This window comes from Helianthus annuus, chromosome 11, assembly GCF_002127325.2.
Source record: "Helianthus annuus cultivar XRQ/B chromosome 11, HanXRQr2.0-SUNRISE, whole genome shotgun sequence".
Taxonomy (NCBI): Eukaryota; Viridiplantae; Streptophyta; class Magnoliopsida; order Asterales; family Asteraceae; genus Helianthus; species Helianthus annuus.
Window position 1 is genome coordinate 12,063,285 of NC_035443.2, and position 19,149 is coordinate 12,082,433.

The 19,149-nt window shown below is 33.1% G+C and overlaps 1 protein-coding gene across 11 annotated transcripts; it reads left to right on the forward strand.

Moving 5' to 3' along the window:
- The first annotated feature begins 2,258 nt into the window (after nt 1–2,258).
- Nucleotides 2,259–7,239, forward strand: LOC110889606. Of its 11 annotated transcripts, none has more exons than XR_002563737.2 (5): nt 2,261–2,467; nt 2,775–2,815; nt 6,078–6,170; nt 6,394–6,542; nt 6,912–7,239. XR_002563737.2 is itself a non-coding variant. In XM_022137165.2 (5 exons), exons 3-5 carry the CDS (start codon nt 3,954–3,956, stop codon nt 7,104–7,106), a joined length of 414 nt encoding a protein of 137 aa, XP_021992857.1. In that variant the 5' UTR covers nt 2,261–2,467; nt 2,775–2,815; nt 3,816–3,953; the 3' UTR covers nt 7,107–7,239. The 11 variants fall into 11 exon arrangements, 3 of the variants coding, with proteins under 3 accessions (XP_021992857.1, XP_035835489.1, XP_021992859.1); XR_002563736.2 differs by having other exon boundaries at nt 6,078–6,162; XR_004872052.1 differs by having other exon boundaries at nt 6,078–6,162; nt 6,481–6,542.
- The last annotated feature ends 11,910 nt before the right edge of the window (nt 7,240–19,149 follow it).

Here is a 19,149-nt window from a genome sequence, read left to right on the forward strand (position 1 = left end):
CTGGAGCCGGATTCCACCAATTCGGATTCATGATTGATAAGCAAAATAAAAGCTAAGTGAATATTCCGAAAGATCACACACAGCCGAAGGATCCTGTTCGAAAGATCTGAAATCACAGAAACTTGTTAACAATAAACAGACCACAATCGAAAGATCAAATCTTGTTCGAAGGATCAACAGTGCTCGAAAGATCACTGTTGTATCTCGAACAATGATTTCGAAAGATTCACAAGCTCGAAGGATTCACTATTTGAAAGATCCTTATCTTTCGAGTATATATCCTTATCTTTCGATGAACTGTCTTTCGAATAGATTCCCTGGTCGAAAGATATGTTTCGGACTCCGAAGGATGGGTCTAAAGATGATGATCTGTCGATCCTTCCTTGATCGAAAGATGGTCTTTCGATGTCGAAAGATATCTTTCGAGCGACTCTGACACACTGACACTGATGTGACGGGTTGGTGAAAAGGTGATGGGTTGGTAAGTCAACTTTCGGCAGAAAGGATGTGCAGGTTGTACTTTCCCACCAACTTTGAAAGTTTTACCAAAAATGGACCACCTTATCCTAAAACCAGTCACCGGAATACTTACCGGAGAAATGGCCGGAAATTACCAAGTTACTTAAAAACAAGTTTTCAAGTTACCCAACCCAACCTAGAACACTCCCGAAGGTTTAGAAACCATTTTTCAGTTTAAAAGTGCAATAAAAACTTCAAAAACGGGTGCAAAACCAAATGTCCAAACACACCAAGAACTTGAATAAAACCCGGTTTTAAACAAGGTAAAGAGCCTTAGCTCTGATACCACTTGTAGGTCCCTTCACGGAGGATGACGAACCTAAACCTTGTTATACAAACCCACTAGCAAGTGCGGAATCCAAGCTAGTAAGCAAACCGGGATGAGACAAGTATAAACACAAACACACAAGGTTCACCGATTAACACTACTTGTATTAATACGTATGAAAGGTTTCGGTTACAAGCACTATGTTCACAAATCTGTTCTGCGAACTCTCAAGTGTGTGTGTGTGTGTTCGGACAGAATGCTCTCAAACTTTCTATCTTTCTGTCTCTCTAAGTGTCTTAGTTAAACACTAAACACTGCATGGGTATATATATACCCATACACAGCAGGTCTAACCGAAGGATCCGACAGATGGTCCGAAGGATCATCTTTCGAATACAATGCTTTCGAAAGATCAGCAAGGACCTCGAAGGATGATCCTTCGAGGTCTATCAATCGAAGCATATCTTTCGAGTTGATCGAAGGATCTACATTATCCTTCGATCACTCATCCTTCGAGTCAGACAGCTTACATCAAATTTACTAACTGTTGACTGAGTCAAACCAGGAGGACGGTTGACTTGGTCAACTTACAAGACTGACAAGGACATTGTTTACATCGTGACCGAATACAGACAAAGTACAGACACAAGTGCACCAACACTATAAAAGGAGAAATTCAAGTGATAAGAAAAGCTGATGTGTCAGCAGGAGAGGGTGTCCAACAAGGCTTTTTTTATCTCATTATTACATCATAAAGCCTAATATTAAAAGACTTTAAAATTCAAAGTTGTCCCACATCCACCTTTTCAAAGGTCTGCCTTATACTCAAAGGTCTGCCCTGATCGTTTATATTAAAGTACTGATATTAATTGAAAATTCAAAAAACTTCTTCTCACGTTCAAAATTCAAAATTCTGGCTCCACATTCAAAATTCAAATCATATATATTCTAATTCTAATCCTATAAATAAGATATAATTATCTGGCTCCACATTCAAATCTCTCGCTCATATCTACATATGAATTTGGCTCCACATTCAAATTTCAATTTATCTCTCTACTTTATATTTGCAATCATATCTCTCTTACTCAAATGCATAGCTCTCATGATTGAGCCAGTTAATCTTCAGATACAGTTCTTTGTTCCAGTGTCATTATTCCAGTATCATTGTTCCAACATTGTTGTTTCATGGTAGCTCTGTTTCACACACTCGCCTTTGAGCTTGGCTTTGCGGGTTATTTTAGGTTTGTGGATTTTTTTAAACTGTCACTACTAGAAAATTAAGCAATTGTCACCAAAGTTTTGCCACCGAAAAAAAAGAAGGTAGCAATCTAGCAAATTAAGCGTGCTTATAGGATATGGTAGCTAAGTGGTTGCAAATTTTGCCACCATTTATTTCACATCACAAATTCGTGGGAAACTTATTTAAATTTGGCCTTAAAATCGTGCCTAACGAAATTGGTGGGCCAGATTTTCGTAATTGTGACCAGGGAAGCGGTAGCAACATTATAATTCAATTTAAGGGTTGAATTGCCACCGTATTAGTGACCATGTAATTTGAGCGGGATTATTTTTACTTTTAGGGCGCCATATATTATCTATAATTAACTCACATAACTGGCCTCTTCCGTAATTAGGGTTTTCCATCAAATGAATCGAAGAACTGGAACTTTGCAGAAGGTATGATTCTTGTTCCTATGACTTATTTATATATCATATGCATTATCTAACAATTGATTATAATCATCGTCAACTCCAACAAGCTAATTTCCAATTGAGACCCTAGAACCCTAATTGAATGCAATTTCCTTTTCTCCTTGATGGAATTCTTTTATTCAAAATATCAATTGATGTGTAATTAATCATCTACATAGTATTGGAATATCAATTATTTTAGAGTTCTGGTATGTACGACCTTCTTTATGTGTAATTGAGTTTTTTTTTTCTTTTCAATAGATGGTTAACAATCGTTTTATTTATTTTCCAGTTGCTACTGCAGGATTGAGGTTCTGTTTGTGCTTTTGACAGGTAACTTTTATTTCATTTTTTTGAGTGTTTGTTTTATGGATTATTGAATGTTCAGATGATGATTGGGTTTGTGATTGATCAGATAGGGGTTTTGATATTTTTGAGTTGATGTGTATTCATGTGTCATGTACTCATGTCATCATCGTTTAGAGAGATTATACATGGATGAGAGCTGCTTTTATCTAACGAGTGATTAAGTACGTGTGGAAGTTTTTTTGTAAAAGGAAAGTAGTCCTTTGTCCCTGTGTGTGTCTTTTGGCTGCTGCTTCTAAGGGGTGTAGAAAGCTTGAACGAGCCGAGCTCGACCCCGAGCCCGAACCTAAAAACAAGCTCGTTTAGTAAGTGAGCCCGAGCTTCACTTATCGAGCTCGAGCCGACTCGCGAGCCTAATCGTGCCGAATGTTTATTTAATTTTTCATTAATATATTACATATATATGTAAAATAACTAATTTTTATTACCGAAACGCAGCGCGCTGCTGCAGATACGCAGCAGCAGCAGCTGCAACAGGGCCGATCGACAATTAATAGCTGCAGTAGTAAATCACAGAGTTTTAAAACATGACTCATAATTAAGTCTTAATTTTCTCTTTAAAACTAGCAGAGTTTATGGGTCACAATTATAGCTGTTGTAAAACTAGTTGTTTTAGTGATTAATGGGTTACAATTAAAAGCCGCAGTAGTGAATCGCAGCAACAGCGACTGCAGTGAATGGGTTGTAATAGTAGGTTGTTTAATGGGTCGTGACAGTAGGCCGTTTGAGGTTGTTTTAATGGGTAACCCTGCAGTCCATTTGAGGTTGTTTTAATGTTTTAACGTAGCAGCGCCGGCTGCTGAAACACAACAGCGGCTGCGTCTGCATAAACACATTAGACTCTTATAATGGAGATTTAGTATATGTATTTTTGTTCTCTATTTATTTACATTTCTCTGATAAACCATTCTATTTTTGTATATCTAAAGCCGAACATAATTGTATGTCCTGTTCAAACGATTTTCAGCCGGAGTTTTTTTCATAAGAAAGACCTTTTAGAGTGTCATGATCATGTGGAAAACCGGGCCCGAGCTGGAACTGCGACAACCCGTGCTGCGTGACGCCGGTTCTGATCACGAGCCCGGTTGGCAAAACAGTAGCCGACATGATCAGGTTGGGTCAATTCGGGTCAGATGAAGCTATTAGATGTTGTCACGATTGCTTATCGGCTCTATCGACAGCTGGCACTGCTGGCATTAGATATGGCGACATTAGACCCGAAAAGGCGAAAACAGTAAGGTTGTTGCGTTGTATACCCAGCAGGACTATTGGAGTGTGTATTTATATATGTACACAGCCCTTAGAGTGCAAAAGAACAAACAGAAAATGTTGAGAATGTTTAAATAATCAAATCTTATGCTGGACCAGTCCCCATAGTTCTTATCATTCATCTTTTTTAATGGCTCCAAATATTGGATGTGGTTTTAAGTTGAACAATTAGATCTTATGATATGTTTGACTATACAAGTGCACATAAAATAGTCAAACGGTCAATTTTATGTTCATTTTTTCCGGCCAGATTATCTTGTTCTTTGGTTAGGAGAATAAGCATAGAGTTGTCTATATATCATTGGTCTCACTTTTAGTAAACAACTACATGATAAATAACTATATGCTACACAAATTAATAGAGGGGGCAATCTTGACCCAAAGCCTTCCAAGTGGGTCAATTTTGGTTGCTTTTTAAATTATATGGGTTGGTTTGGGTAAGATATTTTCACTCAATGGGTCAAAATGGGTCAACTAAAATTCCATCTCAAATATTTTCGGGTCAAAACGGGTCGACAACTTCAAAGAAATGGATCAATGTCGGTTCGGATTGAGTTTCAGGCGGCCGGGACGAGTTTCGGATTGGAACGTAGTTGGTTCGGATCGGATTTCGGGTCGGCACGGGTTTCCGCACGGGACGGGTTTCAGGCCGAAATGAGTTTTCGCACGGGACGAGTCTTGAGTTGGGACGGATTTTAGCACGAGACGGGTTTCAGTTCGTTTTTTTTGTTTTGTTTGGGTCGCTTTTTCGGTTCGGTTTCTATTTTTTTAGTTTTTTGTTTCGTTTTGGCCAGTTTCGATTCGGTTTCTTGTTTCGTTTTGGCTGGTTTCGATTCAGTTTAATTTGACCCATTTCGACCCTAACCCGTTCCGACCCTAACCCGTTCTGACCCATGACCCGTTCTGACCCGACCCGACCCGTTTGCCTGTTCTACAAATTAACATGTTTGGACGCTTCTCGTTCGATAGATGCTTTCTCGTTATCCATTAAAACGACCTATTTTACATGGTTTAGTTATACACTGAATTAAATTTAATATAGTTCAATTTTGTTGTATAACTAACTGGTTAATCAGGTTACCTAGACCTATGCATTTAGAAATATCGATTTATTATCATTGATTGTAGTACAAACTTTATGCATTCATACACTGATTAATATTTGAGCATAGGAAAATAAGAAACAACTCTAAGCATACACATAGTCCATGCATATGACTAAACAGTGGTGCCACCTCGGATTTGAACAATACACAGTTGATTAGAATATAGAGATATCTCACTGAATGTTGGTGCTTGAAATTCCACAGTTGGTTTTGATGGGACACTTTGAGTTAGCAGTGTCAATGAACTGCATATACTTGTAATTTTCAAAGGCCTGAAATTGCACTGCTGGCATTAGACATGGCGACATTAGACCCGAAAACAGTAAGGTTGTTGCGTTGTACTTGACGTTACACAGATTACTGTTTTCGGGTCTAATGTCGCCATGTCTAATGCCAGCAGTGCTAGCTGTCGATAAGCAATCGTGACAACATCAAATAGCTTCATCTGACCCGAATTGACCCAACCTGATCATGTCTACTACTGTTTTGCCAACCGGGCTCGTGATCAGAACTGGCGTCCCGCACCACGGGTTGTCGCAGTTCCCGCTCGGGCCCAGTTTTCGACCCGGTCCAGGGTATATTATCTTACCCGACATGACGGGTGTGAACCGACGTATAAAAACAAACTTTTTCCCAGTTCGTCGGTTAACGAAATAATGTAATATGGCATTTCACCGTCGCTCAAAACTTCAATAATAATCTGATAACTTTTCTGCCGATTTGAATCTTCGACGAACAAAACGGACTAAAAATATAAATAAATAAAAAAAATTTTAAAAATTAAAAAAATTAAAAAAAAATCAAAAAAAAATTTCTAGTTGATTTTGCTAACTGAATTTAGTGTCATAATGCAGGTGTTCAAGCAAGAGGGTTCATATTTGGTCCTCCTATTGCATTGGCTCTTGGCGAGAAATTTGTTCCCATCAGAAAACCCAACAGGTTACCTAGTACATGATTTTTTCATCTGTGACTTTTTTAGTTCGATCACTTGAATGTACAGAACATATATGTCTACATAATATTTGATATTTAGGTTTTTGGATAGTGACTTGTAACACACACACACATATACAAGCTATAATAACAATTAACAAGTTTTGTAAGGGAGAAGATTGAAGTATTAAGTTGGAATGATCGTATTTTTGTTTTGGTGGTCTCTGTAAAATGTAGCGGCTCCAATGGCAGGACTGCTAATTGTGTGTTATAGAAAGAAGAAGCCAAAACATGGGCTAACTTAATATGCTATTATTAATAAAGGAAAAGTGTACGGGTTAGGCAATGATAGTGACACGTGTGTACATAGCAGAGAAGACCCTGAGGTATTTTTAATCCTTTTAGACTAATAACTTTTGTGCATTTGTATCGTTTCCCACTGTTATTATGTGTGTTTGGTTTGAGATGCTTGTTTTTTATTGTTAGGTTTGATGCTCTTAAATTAGTGAGAATGTTAAGGAATTTCATAATGATTTGATTACACCTTCTTTACGGGTTGTTTCATACAAAAAAATGTTTTTAAAATTAGGTATAATTTCCTTCTTAATATGTAATTAAACTGGAACATGCTATTTCGCTTCTAGCACTTGAATTGTAGCCCACAGTTGTATTTTGTTTTCTTTGCAACCAACTTGACCCATTCGTAGTTTTCGTTAATTCTGATTTCTTGATTCTATTCATTGGTTATTTTGTAGATTGAAAAGTTGAACTTAGTTATCAAGGAGCTCGTTAAGGAAAAAGATGAAGAAAAAGATGAAGAAAAAGAAACGTTCAATGGAATTATTGCGGCGTTGTTGGCTGACAAAGAAAAAGATAAGGGGGATAAAGATGCGTTGCTTGATAGGATGTCACAAATTGAAGCTATGTTAACAACTGCAGTTCGAAGATAGGCTATAAACACTTGGTTTTGAATGTTTATATGTTTAATCTTATTAGGATAATTTTAGTTAGTTTATATTTTAGTTGGTATTTTTTATATGCTTTTGAAAACAAGATATTTTATATAATTTTGGGATTTTATTAGACTTTTTTTATATTATTTGTAGTTTTATTGATATGTAATTTTGATGAAAATAGCAGGGAGAAAAGAAATCTGAATTTAAAACCAATATTCTGGTAATCAGTATGGTAGCAAATAAATGGTAGCAAATGGTTGCAATTGTGTAAAAAATGGTGGCTAAATGGTGGCAATATCAGTGGCTAAATGGTATCAAAACTCGCAAATTGTGGCAATATAGGTGGCTAAATGGTATCAAAATGTGCAAAAACTGATGGCTAAACGGTGGCTAAATGGTGGCAATATCGGTGGCTAAATGATGGCAATATCGGTGGCTAAATGGGGCTAAATGGTGGCAATATCGGTGGCTAAATGGTATCAAAACGATGGTTAAATGGTGGCAAATCGGTGGCTAAATGGTATGAAAATGCGTCACAACTCGGTGGCAAACAAGGCGGAGCGTAGCAAACATGAAGCGGTGGCAAATAATTTTGACCAATTTTGTGGTGGTAAAATAAGGTAGCAAAATATAAAAATGGTGGCAATTTGGTGGCATTAGGGCAATTGACACGGGTGTTTTTGTCACTGTATTTTAGGTGGCAAACTGGTGACAATAAGTAAATTGTTACCATTTTGTAACCAAAATTTACATGACAAAAACCATGTTTTCTAGTAGTGTGTTGATTATGTTGATAATATTTATTTTAAGGTGTTGATATATTTCAGCTTTTTTTCCGAGCGAGCAGTAGGAAGTTCTTCTGCACTGTTTTTGAAGTCTGAAGTGCAGAAAGTGGAGTACTTCTTTATGATAAATGAAGAACTTAATGATAATTATGAGAATCTGTTTTTTTTTCAAATTTTATTTTTGTTCTTTCGGTTTATTGATATTTAACATTTTACTACGATTATGATATCCTTCTTTTACATGAGGATAGGGCTACTGTTCAAGAGCTGATGAGGTGTTTTGGTGATATCTTTCTGCACTTCGGAATTCAAAAACAGTGCAGAAGCTTTTCATCACGTTTTATGTAACATTCCTGTTTTTATCATATAAGAATTTTAGATTTGGTTAAATTTATTAACCACTAGTAACTAGTAACTAGTTTATTTTTAATATAAATATTCAACCCAAATAGTCTTAAACACTACTTTATATGGTTGGTTGAAATATTATATTAATTAATTGGTCTATATATGGGTGACCTGTTTAATAAAATAAAAGTATATGAAAACTTATATTATTAGACTGGTAGATTACGGGTAAGTTGAAAATTAGAAATATGAAATATTTAGACGGACCCATGAACCGTTTAAATAATTAAATTATAAAAAAATAAAAAAATACATTATAATTTGAACCTACTCTGTTTTAGTGAAACTTGGTTCAAATTGTAGATAAAATTATTCTTGTTCTAAAGACATATTTATTATTTTGTAAAACATCATATTTTAGAAGTTATATGCGCTAAAAAAGTGAAGGAGGTAAATTAATTATAATAATAAAATAATAAGAAATTTTAACATTTGAAAATTTTGAATTCATTTGAACGTGTCATATGGAGATATTTAGAAAAAAAAAAATAAATAATAATAATTTTGAGTTATAAATCAAATTTGATGGCTACGTGTGCATGTTAACTTTCGAGAATTTTGGTTAGGTGTACATTCATGTGTACGTGTCCTTACATTCATATATGTAGTGCATTTCAATTTCAAGTGTTCAGTGTCTTCGTCGCGCCTCTCTCTCTCTAGAGTTATACTTTTTATTTTCACCTATTATAATAATATAATAAAGTCATGTCTCGTTTTAAGCATTGTAACCCTCGATCACCGTTACCCTTTTCGATTGATCTGAGTCTCATAACATATGTCAGGGCTCTGCCTGACTAAGTTGTTGGGATTCTATCTCGGGACTTCGGGACAATGTTGAATTAGGGGTATTATACTTAACACGAGTGCCTTATATATTTTTAATAGCTTAGAAATTATACCCCAAATTTATATCAGGAGATTTTCTAGTTGAACCCTAAAGTTACAAAGTGGGTCCATTCTCTTTTCTCACTGTTTTATTCTCTTTTTGTGATTTACCCAAAACTATTATTTATTATTCTATTTTGTAAACAAAAGTCATATCTATTATTTTATTTACCCAATAGGAAACCATAGTTGAGACACCCAAGTAATTTTGCACAAACCCTAAAATTTTCATAACAATCGGAATCAGGATCAGGGCCCTTAAAACTCAGAGGGGGCAATTCCCATTCGATATTATCTTCAAAATTTGTTGTCAAAATTGAATTTAGTCGTACAATCAACTCAGCCAAGCTACCCCTAAACGTGTCCACCCTAGGCTAGAAAATAGACCCGTCGCGCCACGCGACAGGATCAATGGTCCCTGTCGCGACACGCGAGGGAGACCATTTTCCAGCTATAAATAGTAGAGTCTGGTACTTGACATTCTGCTTTAGTTCGACGTTTAAATTCCAAATAGACACGGAGATCTAGTAGGAACAGTCCAACAACACACACAATTCTCGAAGTGCTGCTACGATACAGGGTATTAACTCGATCGCTGTTACGATTCAATATCCGATCGACTGAAACTATCCGACAGGATGTTTAAGTGTTATCCTTTGTCATTAGTCGTGATTCCGACAGGATGTTTGAGTGCCGCCCAAACTCGGGGTAGACTCTGTCATTCGTTGTGAATCCGATGGATATTTAAGTGATTACACTTTGTCATTCGTCGTGAGGGTTTTAATCTCGTGAGTTTATCGTAAATGCTGTATTAGTTATTTACCTAGTTTCGTGTGCATTATCGCTTAAATTAGGTTATCAGGCTTATCAGTAGACTAAACTCTATCCCATACACTTACAATCAAAGTAGATGCTAGTTCTCAGAAGAATCTGAATCATGAAGCTTGTTAATTCAATACTGCATGCTTATAATGTGAGTCATTCTCTTTTTATCAAACTGTTTTACAATACTCCAAATTATTTTCAGAGTTATAATTACAGTGATTAAGTTTATGTAATCACCAAATTACAGCCGGTATGTGGGGTATTGTGCACAGTACTATAGTTTTTATCACTTTAGGTGGGCGAACCTAATTAGTGATACCCCGTCACCATTGGGGCAGCCAATGGGGGATATGACCACAGTCACCGAAGCGAGTCGAGTGACAAATACTGTGGGTAGTTGGTTTGATATCAGAAACATTGTAATCTCTCTTAATACCGTAAATTATAACAAGTGTGTCGTTTTAGTAAAATGAATGAACTCACTCAGTATTTCCCGCTGACAAAACCTTTTTAAAACGCGTTTCAGGTGATTACAGTAGATTGGAATAAGAATTGGATACGGCACTGAAGGACTTCAAGAAGTGGCTTATTTTATTAATTGAATTAAATTAAGAAATCTTGTTTTATAAATCAAATTTATCTTTATTAAAGCTACCATTATAAAACATGGGTTTATCCCATCTATTTAATAAATAAAAATCCGGTGTTTTCTAAACTCTGATATTTTTCCTAACTCACGGTCCTGATGAAATTTCCGCTGCAATATTTTTCAAAATAATCACCGGTACCACGTGGCTGTTCGCGGCTCCCGATTCCGTCCAGGGTGGATCGGGGGAGGTGACATTTTACTACCATTATATCCTTCTTTTACATCGGAGTTGAAGAAATATACAAGTTAAAAATGTCATCATATCCTTCTGTAGGTTCTTATGATTTAAAGTGTTGCTTTTTCAAGGAAGTTGAGGATCAAGTATATGAGGACAGGACTACTGTTCAAGAGCTAAAGATTATTATATTTCGTTTTTCAGTTCTTAATGTAATTGTTGATCTTTGTAGAGCATTTTATTTTTACTGATTTAAGCATCAACAGTTGTTAGTGTTGATATATGCTATTGTAAATGTTGAGTTGCTATTGTTGCCAGCATCTGTTTAGCAAAAGATTTATCCACTATTTAAAGGTATTGTCTGTTCTCATAATTCCTGTTTTTTGTAACGACTGTTGAGTTGCTACTGTTGGCGACATCTGTTATTCTCATTAGCGGTTTCTAAAGGATTGTCAACCATCAATCCAATAGAAGTTCTGAACATTCTTAAAAATAGGTATTTTGAAAAAATTTGACAAAAAATCTTTATAAGTCTGTTGAAAACAGCTGTTTTTAAAACAACTGTTTGGCAAAAGATTCATCCACTGTTTAAAGGTATTGTCTCATCTCATAAAATGCTGTTTTTTGTAACGACTTTTGAGTTGTTACTGGTGCGAACATTTGTTATTCACAACAGCAGTTTCCAAAGAATTGTCAATGATTAACTTTATAGAAGTTCTGAACATTTGTTATTGCTCAACGTCTTTAAATGAAGACGTTTTTACCGCTGTTGATTTACCACTGCTCAACAGTGTTGAACAGCTGTTATTGGTCAACTGTTATTGCTCAAGTTGCTACTGGTGCGAACATCTGTTATTCCCAACAGCAGTTTCCAAAGAATTGTCAATGATTAACACAATAGAATTCTGAACATCTGTTATTGCTCAATGTCTTTAAATGACGAGGTTTTTTACTGCTGTTGATTTACCACTGCTCAACAGTTCTGAACATCTGTTATTGCTGAACTGTTGATTTACCATTGTTTGCCATGTAGATTATTGTTGTTTATTTATATTTTGAGGATTGGATTTGGAGTTGGGCTACATGAAATTTTACTTGTTGGGCTTTGGAGGCTAGTTATTGGGCCGAAGACTATTACATGTTGCTGTTGGGCTTTGTGGATCTGGTCAAGTTCTTAAGCTAGGGTTCCAGTATGAAAGAGTAAAAGACAATTAGCTGTAGAGTTTTTTTCAAAACTTCCAGGTCGTTCAAGGGGCTGTTTGGTAGCCTCTGAATGGTTATTAAGAGGCTACCTCTTAATGGATCCATTAAGAATTTTACTAATGAGAAGGTAGAAGAATGTGACATGTGATGATTTACCATTCAGAGGTTACCTCTTAACCATTCAGACTTGAGGTTACCTCTTATTCATTCAAAGGTTTTAAACTATTAAGAGGTAGCATCTGAATGGTCATTAAGAGGGTACCAAACAGCCCCCAACTCTCGTCTTCTTCCTTATTTGTTTGGTATTCAATTGGGACTTAAAGAATACTTGCATCTCTCAAACAACCTTAGGCAAGGGCGTCCAAATCATTTTGGAGGCCCAAAACAAAATATAAACCGAAGATCTTTTCAACTTTCACTGTTATAAACCCTTATATTTAGGGTTTGAGACTAGCAATAATAAACTAAAAATCTTGATGGACCAAACATAGGATTTTTTTATTATTAGGGGTTGGTTAACGTACAACTTCTCTTAATGTACGCTGCGTACGATATTCGGATACAGCGTGCGGTTTTTTGTTCATAACATGCGGCTAGTTTTTTTACCAACATTCGGTTTATTTTGTAAAACAACATGCGGAGTTATTTTTTTACACCATGCGGTTTTTGTTTTTCAACATGCGGCCTTGAGTATTTTGCAACATGTGGGTTTTCATTATTGGGGTTTATAACTTGCGGACTTCCCCAAGCGTACAGTCGTACGTTAAGTCACATTGTACATTACGCTTTCTCATTATAAGTAATAGTTGGCCTTTTTCTGAAAATATTTTTTTGTAATTTGCAAGACAGCCAGTAATTTCGAACAAATACGTAAATCAATAGTGGAAATAAAACAGGTGACGGATCTAGGATTTTTATGTTGGTTCACTTTTTTCCGATGATCCGATTTCTCACAACCAAATGTGAAATACTCTGAATTGAGCTAGGGGTTTTACCACATTGAACCTTTAGCCGATGGGTTTCCTTCAAAATGGTGGCGAGTCGGGTCATCAGCACCGTCTGCGTTCGCGGACATACTTGGCCAAAGCCGTCCCCGGAAACTCTCGAAAAAAATTAGGCCTCGAGCGACAAAAAGAATTGGGCCCAAAATTGTGGTAAGGGAAAATGAATTAAAAAAATAAACCTTAGTGATGGAACCAAGACTTGAAGTTAGGACCTTTACATTATTTTGAGATGGTTTTTTCCACAACACTACCAACATTTTTTTGCATAATAAACGGATGAATAAACTAAATACATAATCTATACTTACTATATAATAAAAGAAACCTGTTTTGGGACACTTGTCATTCTCTCATTTAATTGATTAAAATTATTAATAATACTAAAAATAATAATATTAGATTTTGATGGAAATTCGGTTTTATTATTGCAATTACTTATACGTATAATCTAATCTCATCATAACATAACAAAACAAAAAATGTTATTTCAGTTTTATTTTTTAGTTATTTGATGTCTTATCATATCTCATTATGCTTAGAATTTAAATCCTTTTGTATTTTTTAGAATCTGAAAAATCTCAGAATAATATAATAATACTAAAAATAATAATAATATTTAATCTAAATTAATACAAATTATTATTAATAATAATATTTAATCAAATCTAAAATCTAATCTAATACAAATTTTTATTATCGATAATATTTAATCAAATCTAATAAGAATTCATACGAATTCTAAAGTTGATATTAACTTTCAAATAATTAAAAAAAAATCCGCCTAACATCACAAATGTTTCTGTTAAATTTGATTAATTAATTTGTTCAACAATCACTATTATCTTTATCATTCAGTACGGTTAACCGATTTATCGTAATACAACCTCCCACCTATTCAATCATATGATTTTTCAATCTTATATTAACTAAATAAATAAAGATTAATATTCAATCTTATCCTACTTTAAATATAAAAAAATCCGTTAGTTCAGATTAATATTCAATCTTATCATACTTTAAATATAAAAAAACCTGTTAATTTTTTTAAATATATTTTTTATTAGAGTTAATTACATAGTTAGTCCCTGTGGTTTGCACAAATTAACATCCTTAGGAACTAATAGTTTAAAATAACATTCTATGGTATTAACTTTTCATTTTGTAACGTTTAGAGGTATTAACGTTATTTGTAGGTTTAAAATCACATTCTATTAGTACCTAAATATGTTATTTTATGCAAACCACATGGACTAACTATGTTAATACCCTAGAAGTTAATACCTCCAAACGTTACAAAATGAAAAGTTAATAACCTAGAGGGTGATTTTAAACTATTAGTACCTAAGTATGTTATTTTGTGCAAACCACGGGGACTAACTATGTAATTAACTCTTTTTATTATTTGGTATATAAAATCACAGGGTGAGAGTTGGCCACAAAGTCCATTTTTCCTACAAAGTGTACAAAGTCATAAAACACCATAATGTCAAACATAACACACTCAAAACCCACAAATAACATAGTGGAGGTTACTAAAACACCATATTTGTGGGTTTTGTGTTGTATTTTGAATGATAAGCCTTTGATTATTGAATGACTAACATTAGTGTGTTTTATGTTTATTATCATATTGTGTTTTATATTCATAGTTGTACAGTTGTACGATGGTGTGTTTGAAGTTTGTAAGGAATGTTAGGGTTTGGATATTGTGTTTTAGTGATCTTCACTGTGTTATTTTTGGGTTTTGATTGTGTTTTATGACTTAAATTGTGGTGTTTTAAGACTTTGTACACTTTGTAGGAAAAATGGACTTTGTAGCGGAACCCCACCCTAAAATCATATTTATTCAACCCATGTAATATACGGGGAGTTTTTAAAAATATAACTTTTTTTATTATTTAGTAAACAATGTTACATTTATTCAACCCGTGTAATACAATGGTTTTAAAGATATATATTTTTTATTATTTGGTATATAATATTACATTTATTCAACCCGTACAATACATATGGTTCTTATAGATATAACTTATTTTATTATTTAGTATATAAAATTACATTTATTCAACCCGTGCAATAAATGAGGCTTTTAAAAAGATAATGTTTTATTATTTGGTATATAAAATTCATTTATTTAACCCGTGTAATACACGGGGTTATAACCTAGTTTAATAAATATATAAAAGCTTATAAGACATTTCGGGTCCTTTGAAAATTTGGGCTTTAAGCTTCGGCACGGATTAGCCGGCCCTGTACTTGGCCTTTTACCATTGGTTTACCCGGATGGTCTAGTTTAGTCGTTAAAAAAAGGTTTGATTGTTTCCCCTCGCATATTGGACCATACAATGGGCTGATTACCCCTTGCTGACCCACAAAACCTCTAAGCCCAAGTTAGATTATTAAAAATCGTTATGGACTTAACGGCTATACCAAATAATAAATATAACCTGACACAGTGATAAAAACACACCATATCAGATTAACTTTTGTAACTACGAATCCTTCTGCTAACCGTAGATAAATTATAAAATGATGTTTTGAGTTAAATTAAAAATTATAAGTTATGCTCAGTTGAAAATTAAACAATAACAAAAATTGAAAAACTTTTATAAACATTTTATCCTTTATGATTAAATCCTTATCATTATTTCCAAAATATAAATAAGCACCACTTTCATGCTTTATGTTGTTGTAACATATGCAAAGGGAGTTTTTCAAAAAAACATTGCATTTTTCACTTTTAACCTAAAGGTTTTATTTTTTTGAATTTTCACCCCAATGACTTTTTAACTATTTTTCCAAAGTTTTTCATCTTTTGCAATTTAACCCCAATACTTTTCTTATTTTCAATTTGGTCCCTCATACTTTTCATCTCTCGCAAATTTTTCGTTTTATGTTTCGTTCTAAATTTTGCGAGTCAACACGCCGTAACGTGCGTGTGGGTTTAACGTTTTTCATCTGTTTTTTCCTATTTGACAATATTTTTCTCCGTTTGACAAGTTCGTAGCAATGTGCGAGTACTAGATCGACTTAGTTATTATTTTTTGCGTTTTATGTTTCTGTCTAATTTCTTCGCATTAACACCCTGCAACGGGCGTGCGTGGTTCAACGATTTTACGTCGGTTTTTCGTTCGGTGTTATTTTTTACTTTTTTATTTTATTTTTACAAGCTTTTCTGATGTTGGTGGTCGCTAACAGTGACGTGACATTAGTGCTACTTGGCACGATTTTACGAACGTATTTAACCTATTAAGGTTTTTACTAATACTTTGCTTCAAGTTTACCACTATATCTCCTTACTTAAGAAAAACTAATTTTTTTACTTGCATATTTTATGTACGTGTCGGTATAAATCCGATTTGCTCTACATTTCGATATAAACTTTTTCTGGAAACGAGTCAGGTCATATATAATACGTTATAGTTAAAAGTTAACAAGTTAAATAGAAAAGTATCGAAAGAAAATATAAAAGAAAAAGTATTGGTTAAGGAAAAGATACAAATTTATATATATACTGTTAAAGAGAAAGGTTAGTGACCTTTCTCTTTTAACTCTAAAATTTTGACTTTTCCCTTTTTTAAGGCTTTTACACTTTTAACTTTTTTTCTAATTTACACCTTCAATTTTTTGACATTAATATTAACCCTTATCTTTAAGTAAGTTGTACATTCACTTTTAACTTTTAGTAATTGACAACTTTGACATTCTTAACCTTTTCTACTTAATAACTTGACACCTCCTTTGGTTTAAATGACTTTTACGACTTTACACCGCAACGTGTACAAATTATTATACTTTTTTTATCTATGTTCTACTTATTTTGTGTACGTTCGTAAACTGTATTTGAAAGCAAGTCGGGTCAAATATACTACGTTTTCATTCGATGGCGATGTATTTTTTTAAGTAAAGAGTCGGGTCAAATATACAGTATAAATACGAGTTACTTTAACTTTCGACGCCGCCGCAACGCGCGGCGGGTCAAAATCCTAGTTTATATAATTACATTAAATATAGCTACCTTTTCTTTATCCTTTTCAATTAAAAAATATTTTTTTCTACCTTATCAATATTTTTTCTTTGGGAATATTTCACAGAATGGTAACCAAGTTTTAAGAGTGTTCTAATTAGGTCACTCATAAAAAAATTTGTTCTATTTAAATAATTGAAGTTTATTTTATGTGCTAATCCTATATAAATGACCTGAATAGCAGGTAAACAATCATATATGGTAATTATTTAATTTTCATAAACATGCTAAAACAATTAATTAACAAAAGAGATCAAATAATCAAATCAAAACAACACCTACAATTGTCGATTGATGTTCCATATTAAAAAAAAAAAAAAAAAAAAAAAAGAACACTACATCGTTAACCTACCATTCTTGGGCATTGATATTGATGGAGCAATTAGTCTGCAAGTTTTAGAAATAAGGAAAGGGGATTCTCAAAAGTAGAGTTTTTCCCAAACTAGTGTAGATACAAAAGTATTTACCTATTTGGGTACTTTGAAAAATATTTACCTATTTGGGTACTTTTCTATATCCCTTTAATTTTTTACCTAATTTATACATTTCTTTTTATTTTTCTACCCAAAGTTAAATTAGATTACTCACAGAATTAAAATCAGCAAAAATATGAGTAATTATTTTTTTGTAAAAAACTAAAAATTTCTGCAAATATTCAAAAAAAAAATATGCAAAATGTCTACAAAAAAATATGCGAAAAATCCACAAAAAATCTGCAAAAATATATTAAAAAATTCTACAATAATTCTGCAAGGCTAAAAAAATCTGCAAAAAATATTATAAAAAACATATAATCTACACTAGTTTGGGAAAAAACTCCATTTCTTTTTCCGTTTTATTTTCTTTTTATAACCTGAAATTGTCTAGGCCCTGTTTAAACTAAGCTCATAAAAAAAATAAAACAATAAATTCACAAATTTACTTCCTAAGTTATGTCGATTAAGTGATAGTAATCTGGTGGAAAGTTTGATATTTCAAACAAGTTTATTTAAAATCAAGCAATTTATAAAATAAAGTTACAAATTTCGAATTTCTTGAAATTTGAGTTTTGAGAAAAGATCATAAGTATTTTAATTATATCAATTTTATTAATAGTGATTATTTCTCCAATATTCTGTACGTATAAGTAGTTTGGTTTTTTTTTATAGATATTAATCCCAAACGAACTACACAATGTGGACCATCAAATCCACCAACTATTACCCTATAGATTATATGGTTTTTTAATAATATTTTTTGCAGATTTTTTTTTAACTTTGCTGAATTATTGTAGAATTTTTTAATATATTTTTGCAGATTTTTTGTGGATTTTTCGCAGATTTTTTTAGAATTTTTGCAGATTTTTTTTGAATATTTGCAGAATTTTTTTATTTTTTTACAAAAAATAATTACTCATATTTTTGTTGATTCTAATTCTGTGAGTAATCTAATTTTACTTTGGGCAGAAAAATAAAAAGAAATGTATAAATTAAGTAAAAAATTAAAGAGATATAGAAAAGTACCCAAATAGGTAAATATTTTTCAAAGTACCCAAATAGGTAAATACTTTTTGTATCTACACTAATTTTGGAAAAAACTCCTCAAAAGTAGGTAGCCAAAGTACTCATATATGGTTTGTTGTCATCAATTTGGATGACCCAAAGTTACTGGGATGATTAAGAGGATGAAGGTTTTGATATGAGCATTTTGTTGTATTATTATTATTATTTGATTAATAAATAATTATTTTTTAACCATGTCAGCATATATTAATATTATTATTAATAAATAAATAAAATACTAGTAATACGTCAATAAATAAATATATATTTTTTTCGTAATTTTAAATTCTTTTTACAATTTTTTAAAATTATTTGGTAATTTTTTAATCAATGTCGACCTTTATAAGTCATGTTAACAAATTTATAAATAAGAAAAAACTTAAATAAATACCATATAGGATGGATAACCTTCTATTTAAGTAAAACATCTAGGATTGAAACATCAAAATGAACTTTAGTGACTATGAGTGACTTAATTAGAACACTCATGAAACTTGGTTACTATTTAACAAACTTACCCCTTTTTCTTTCTCCT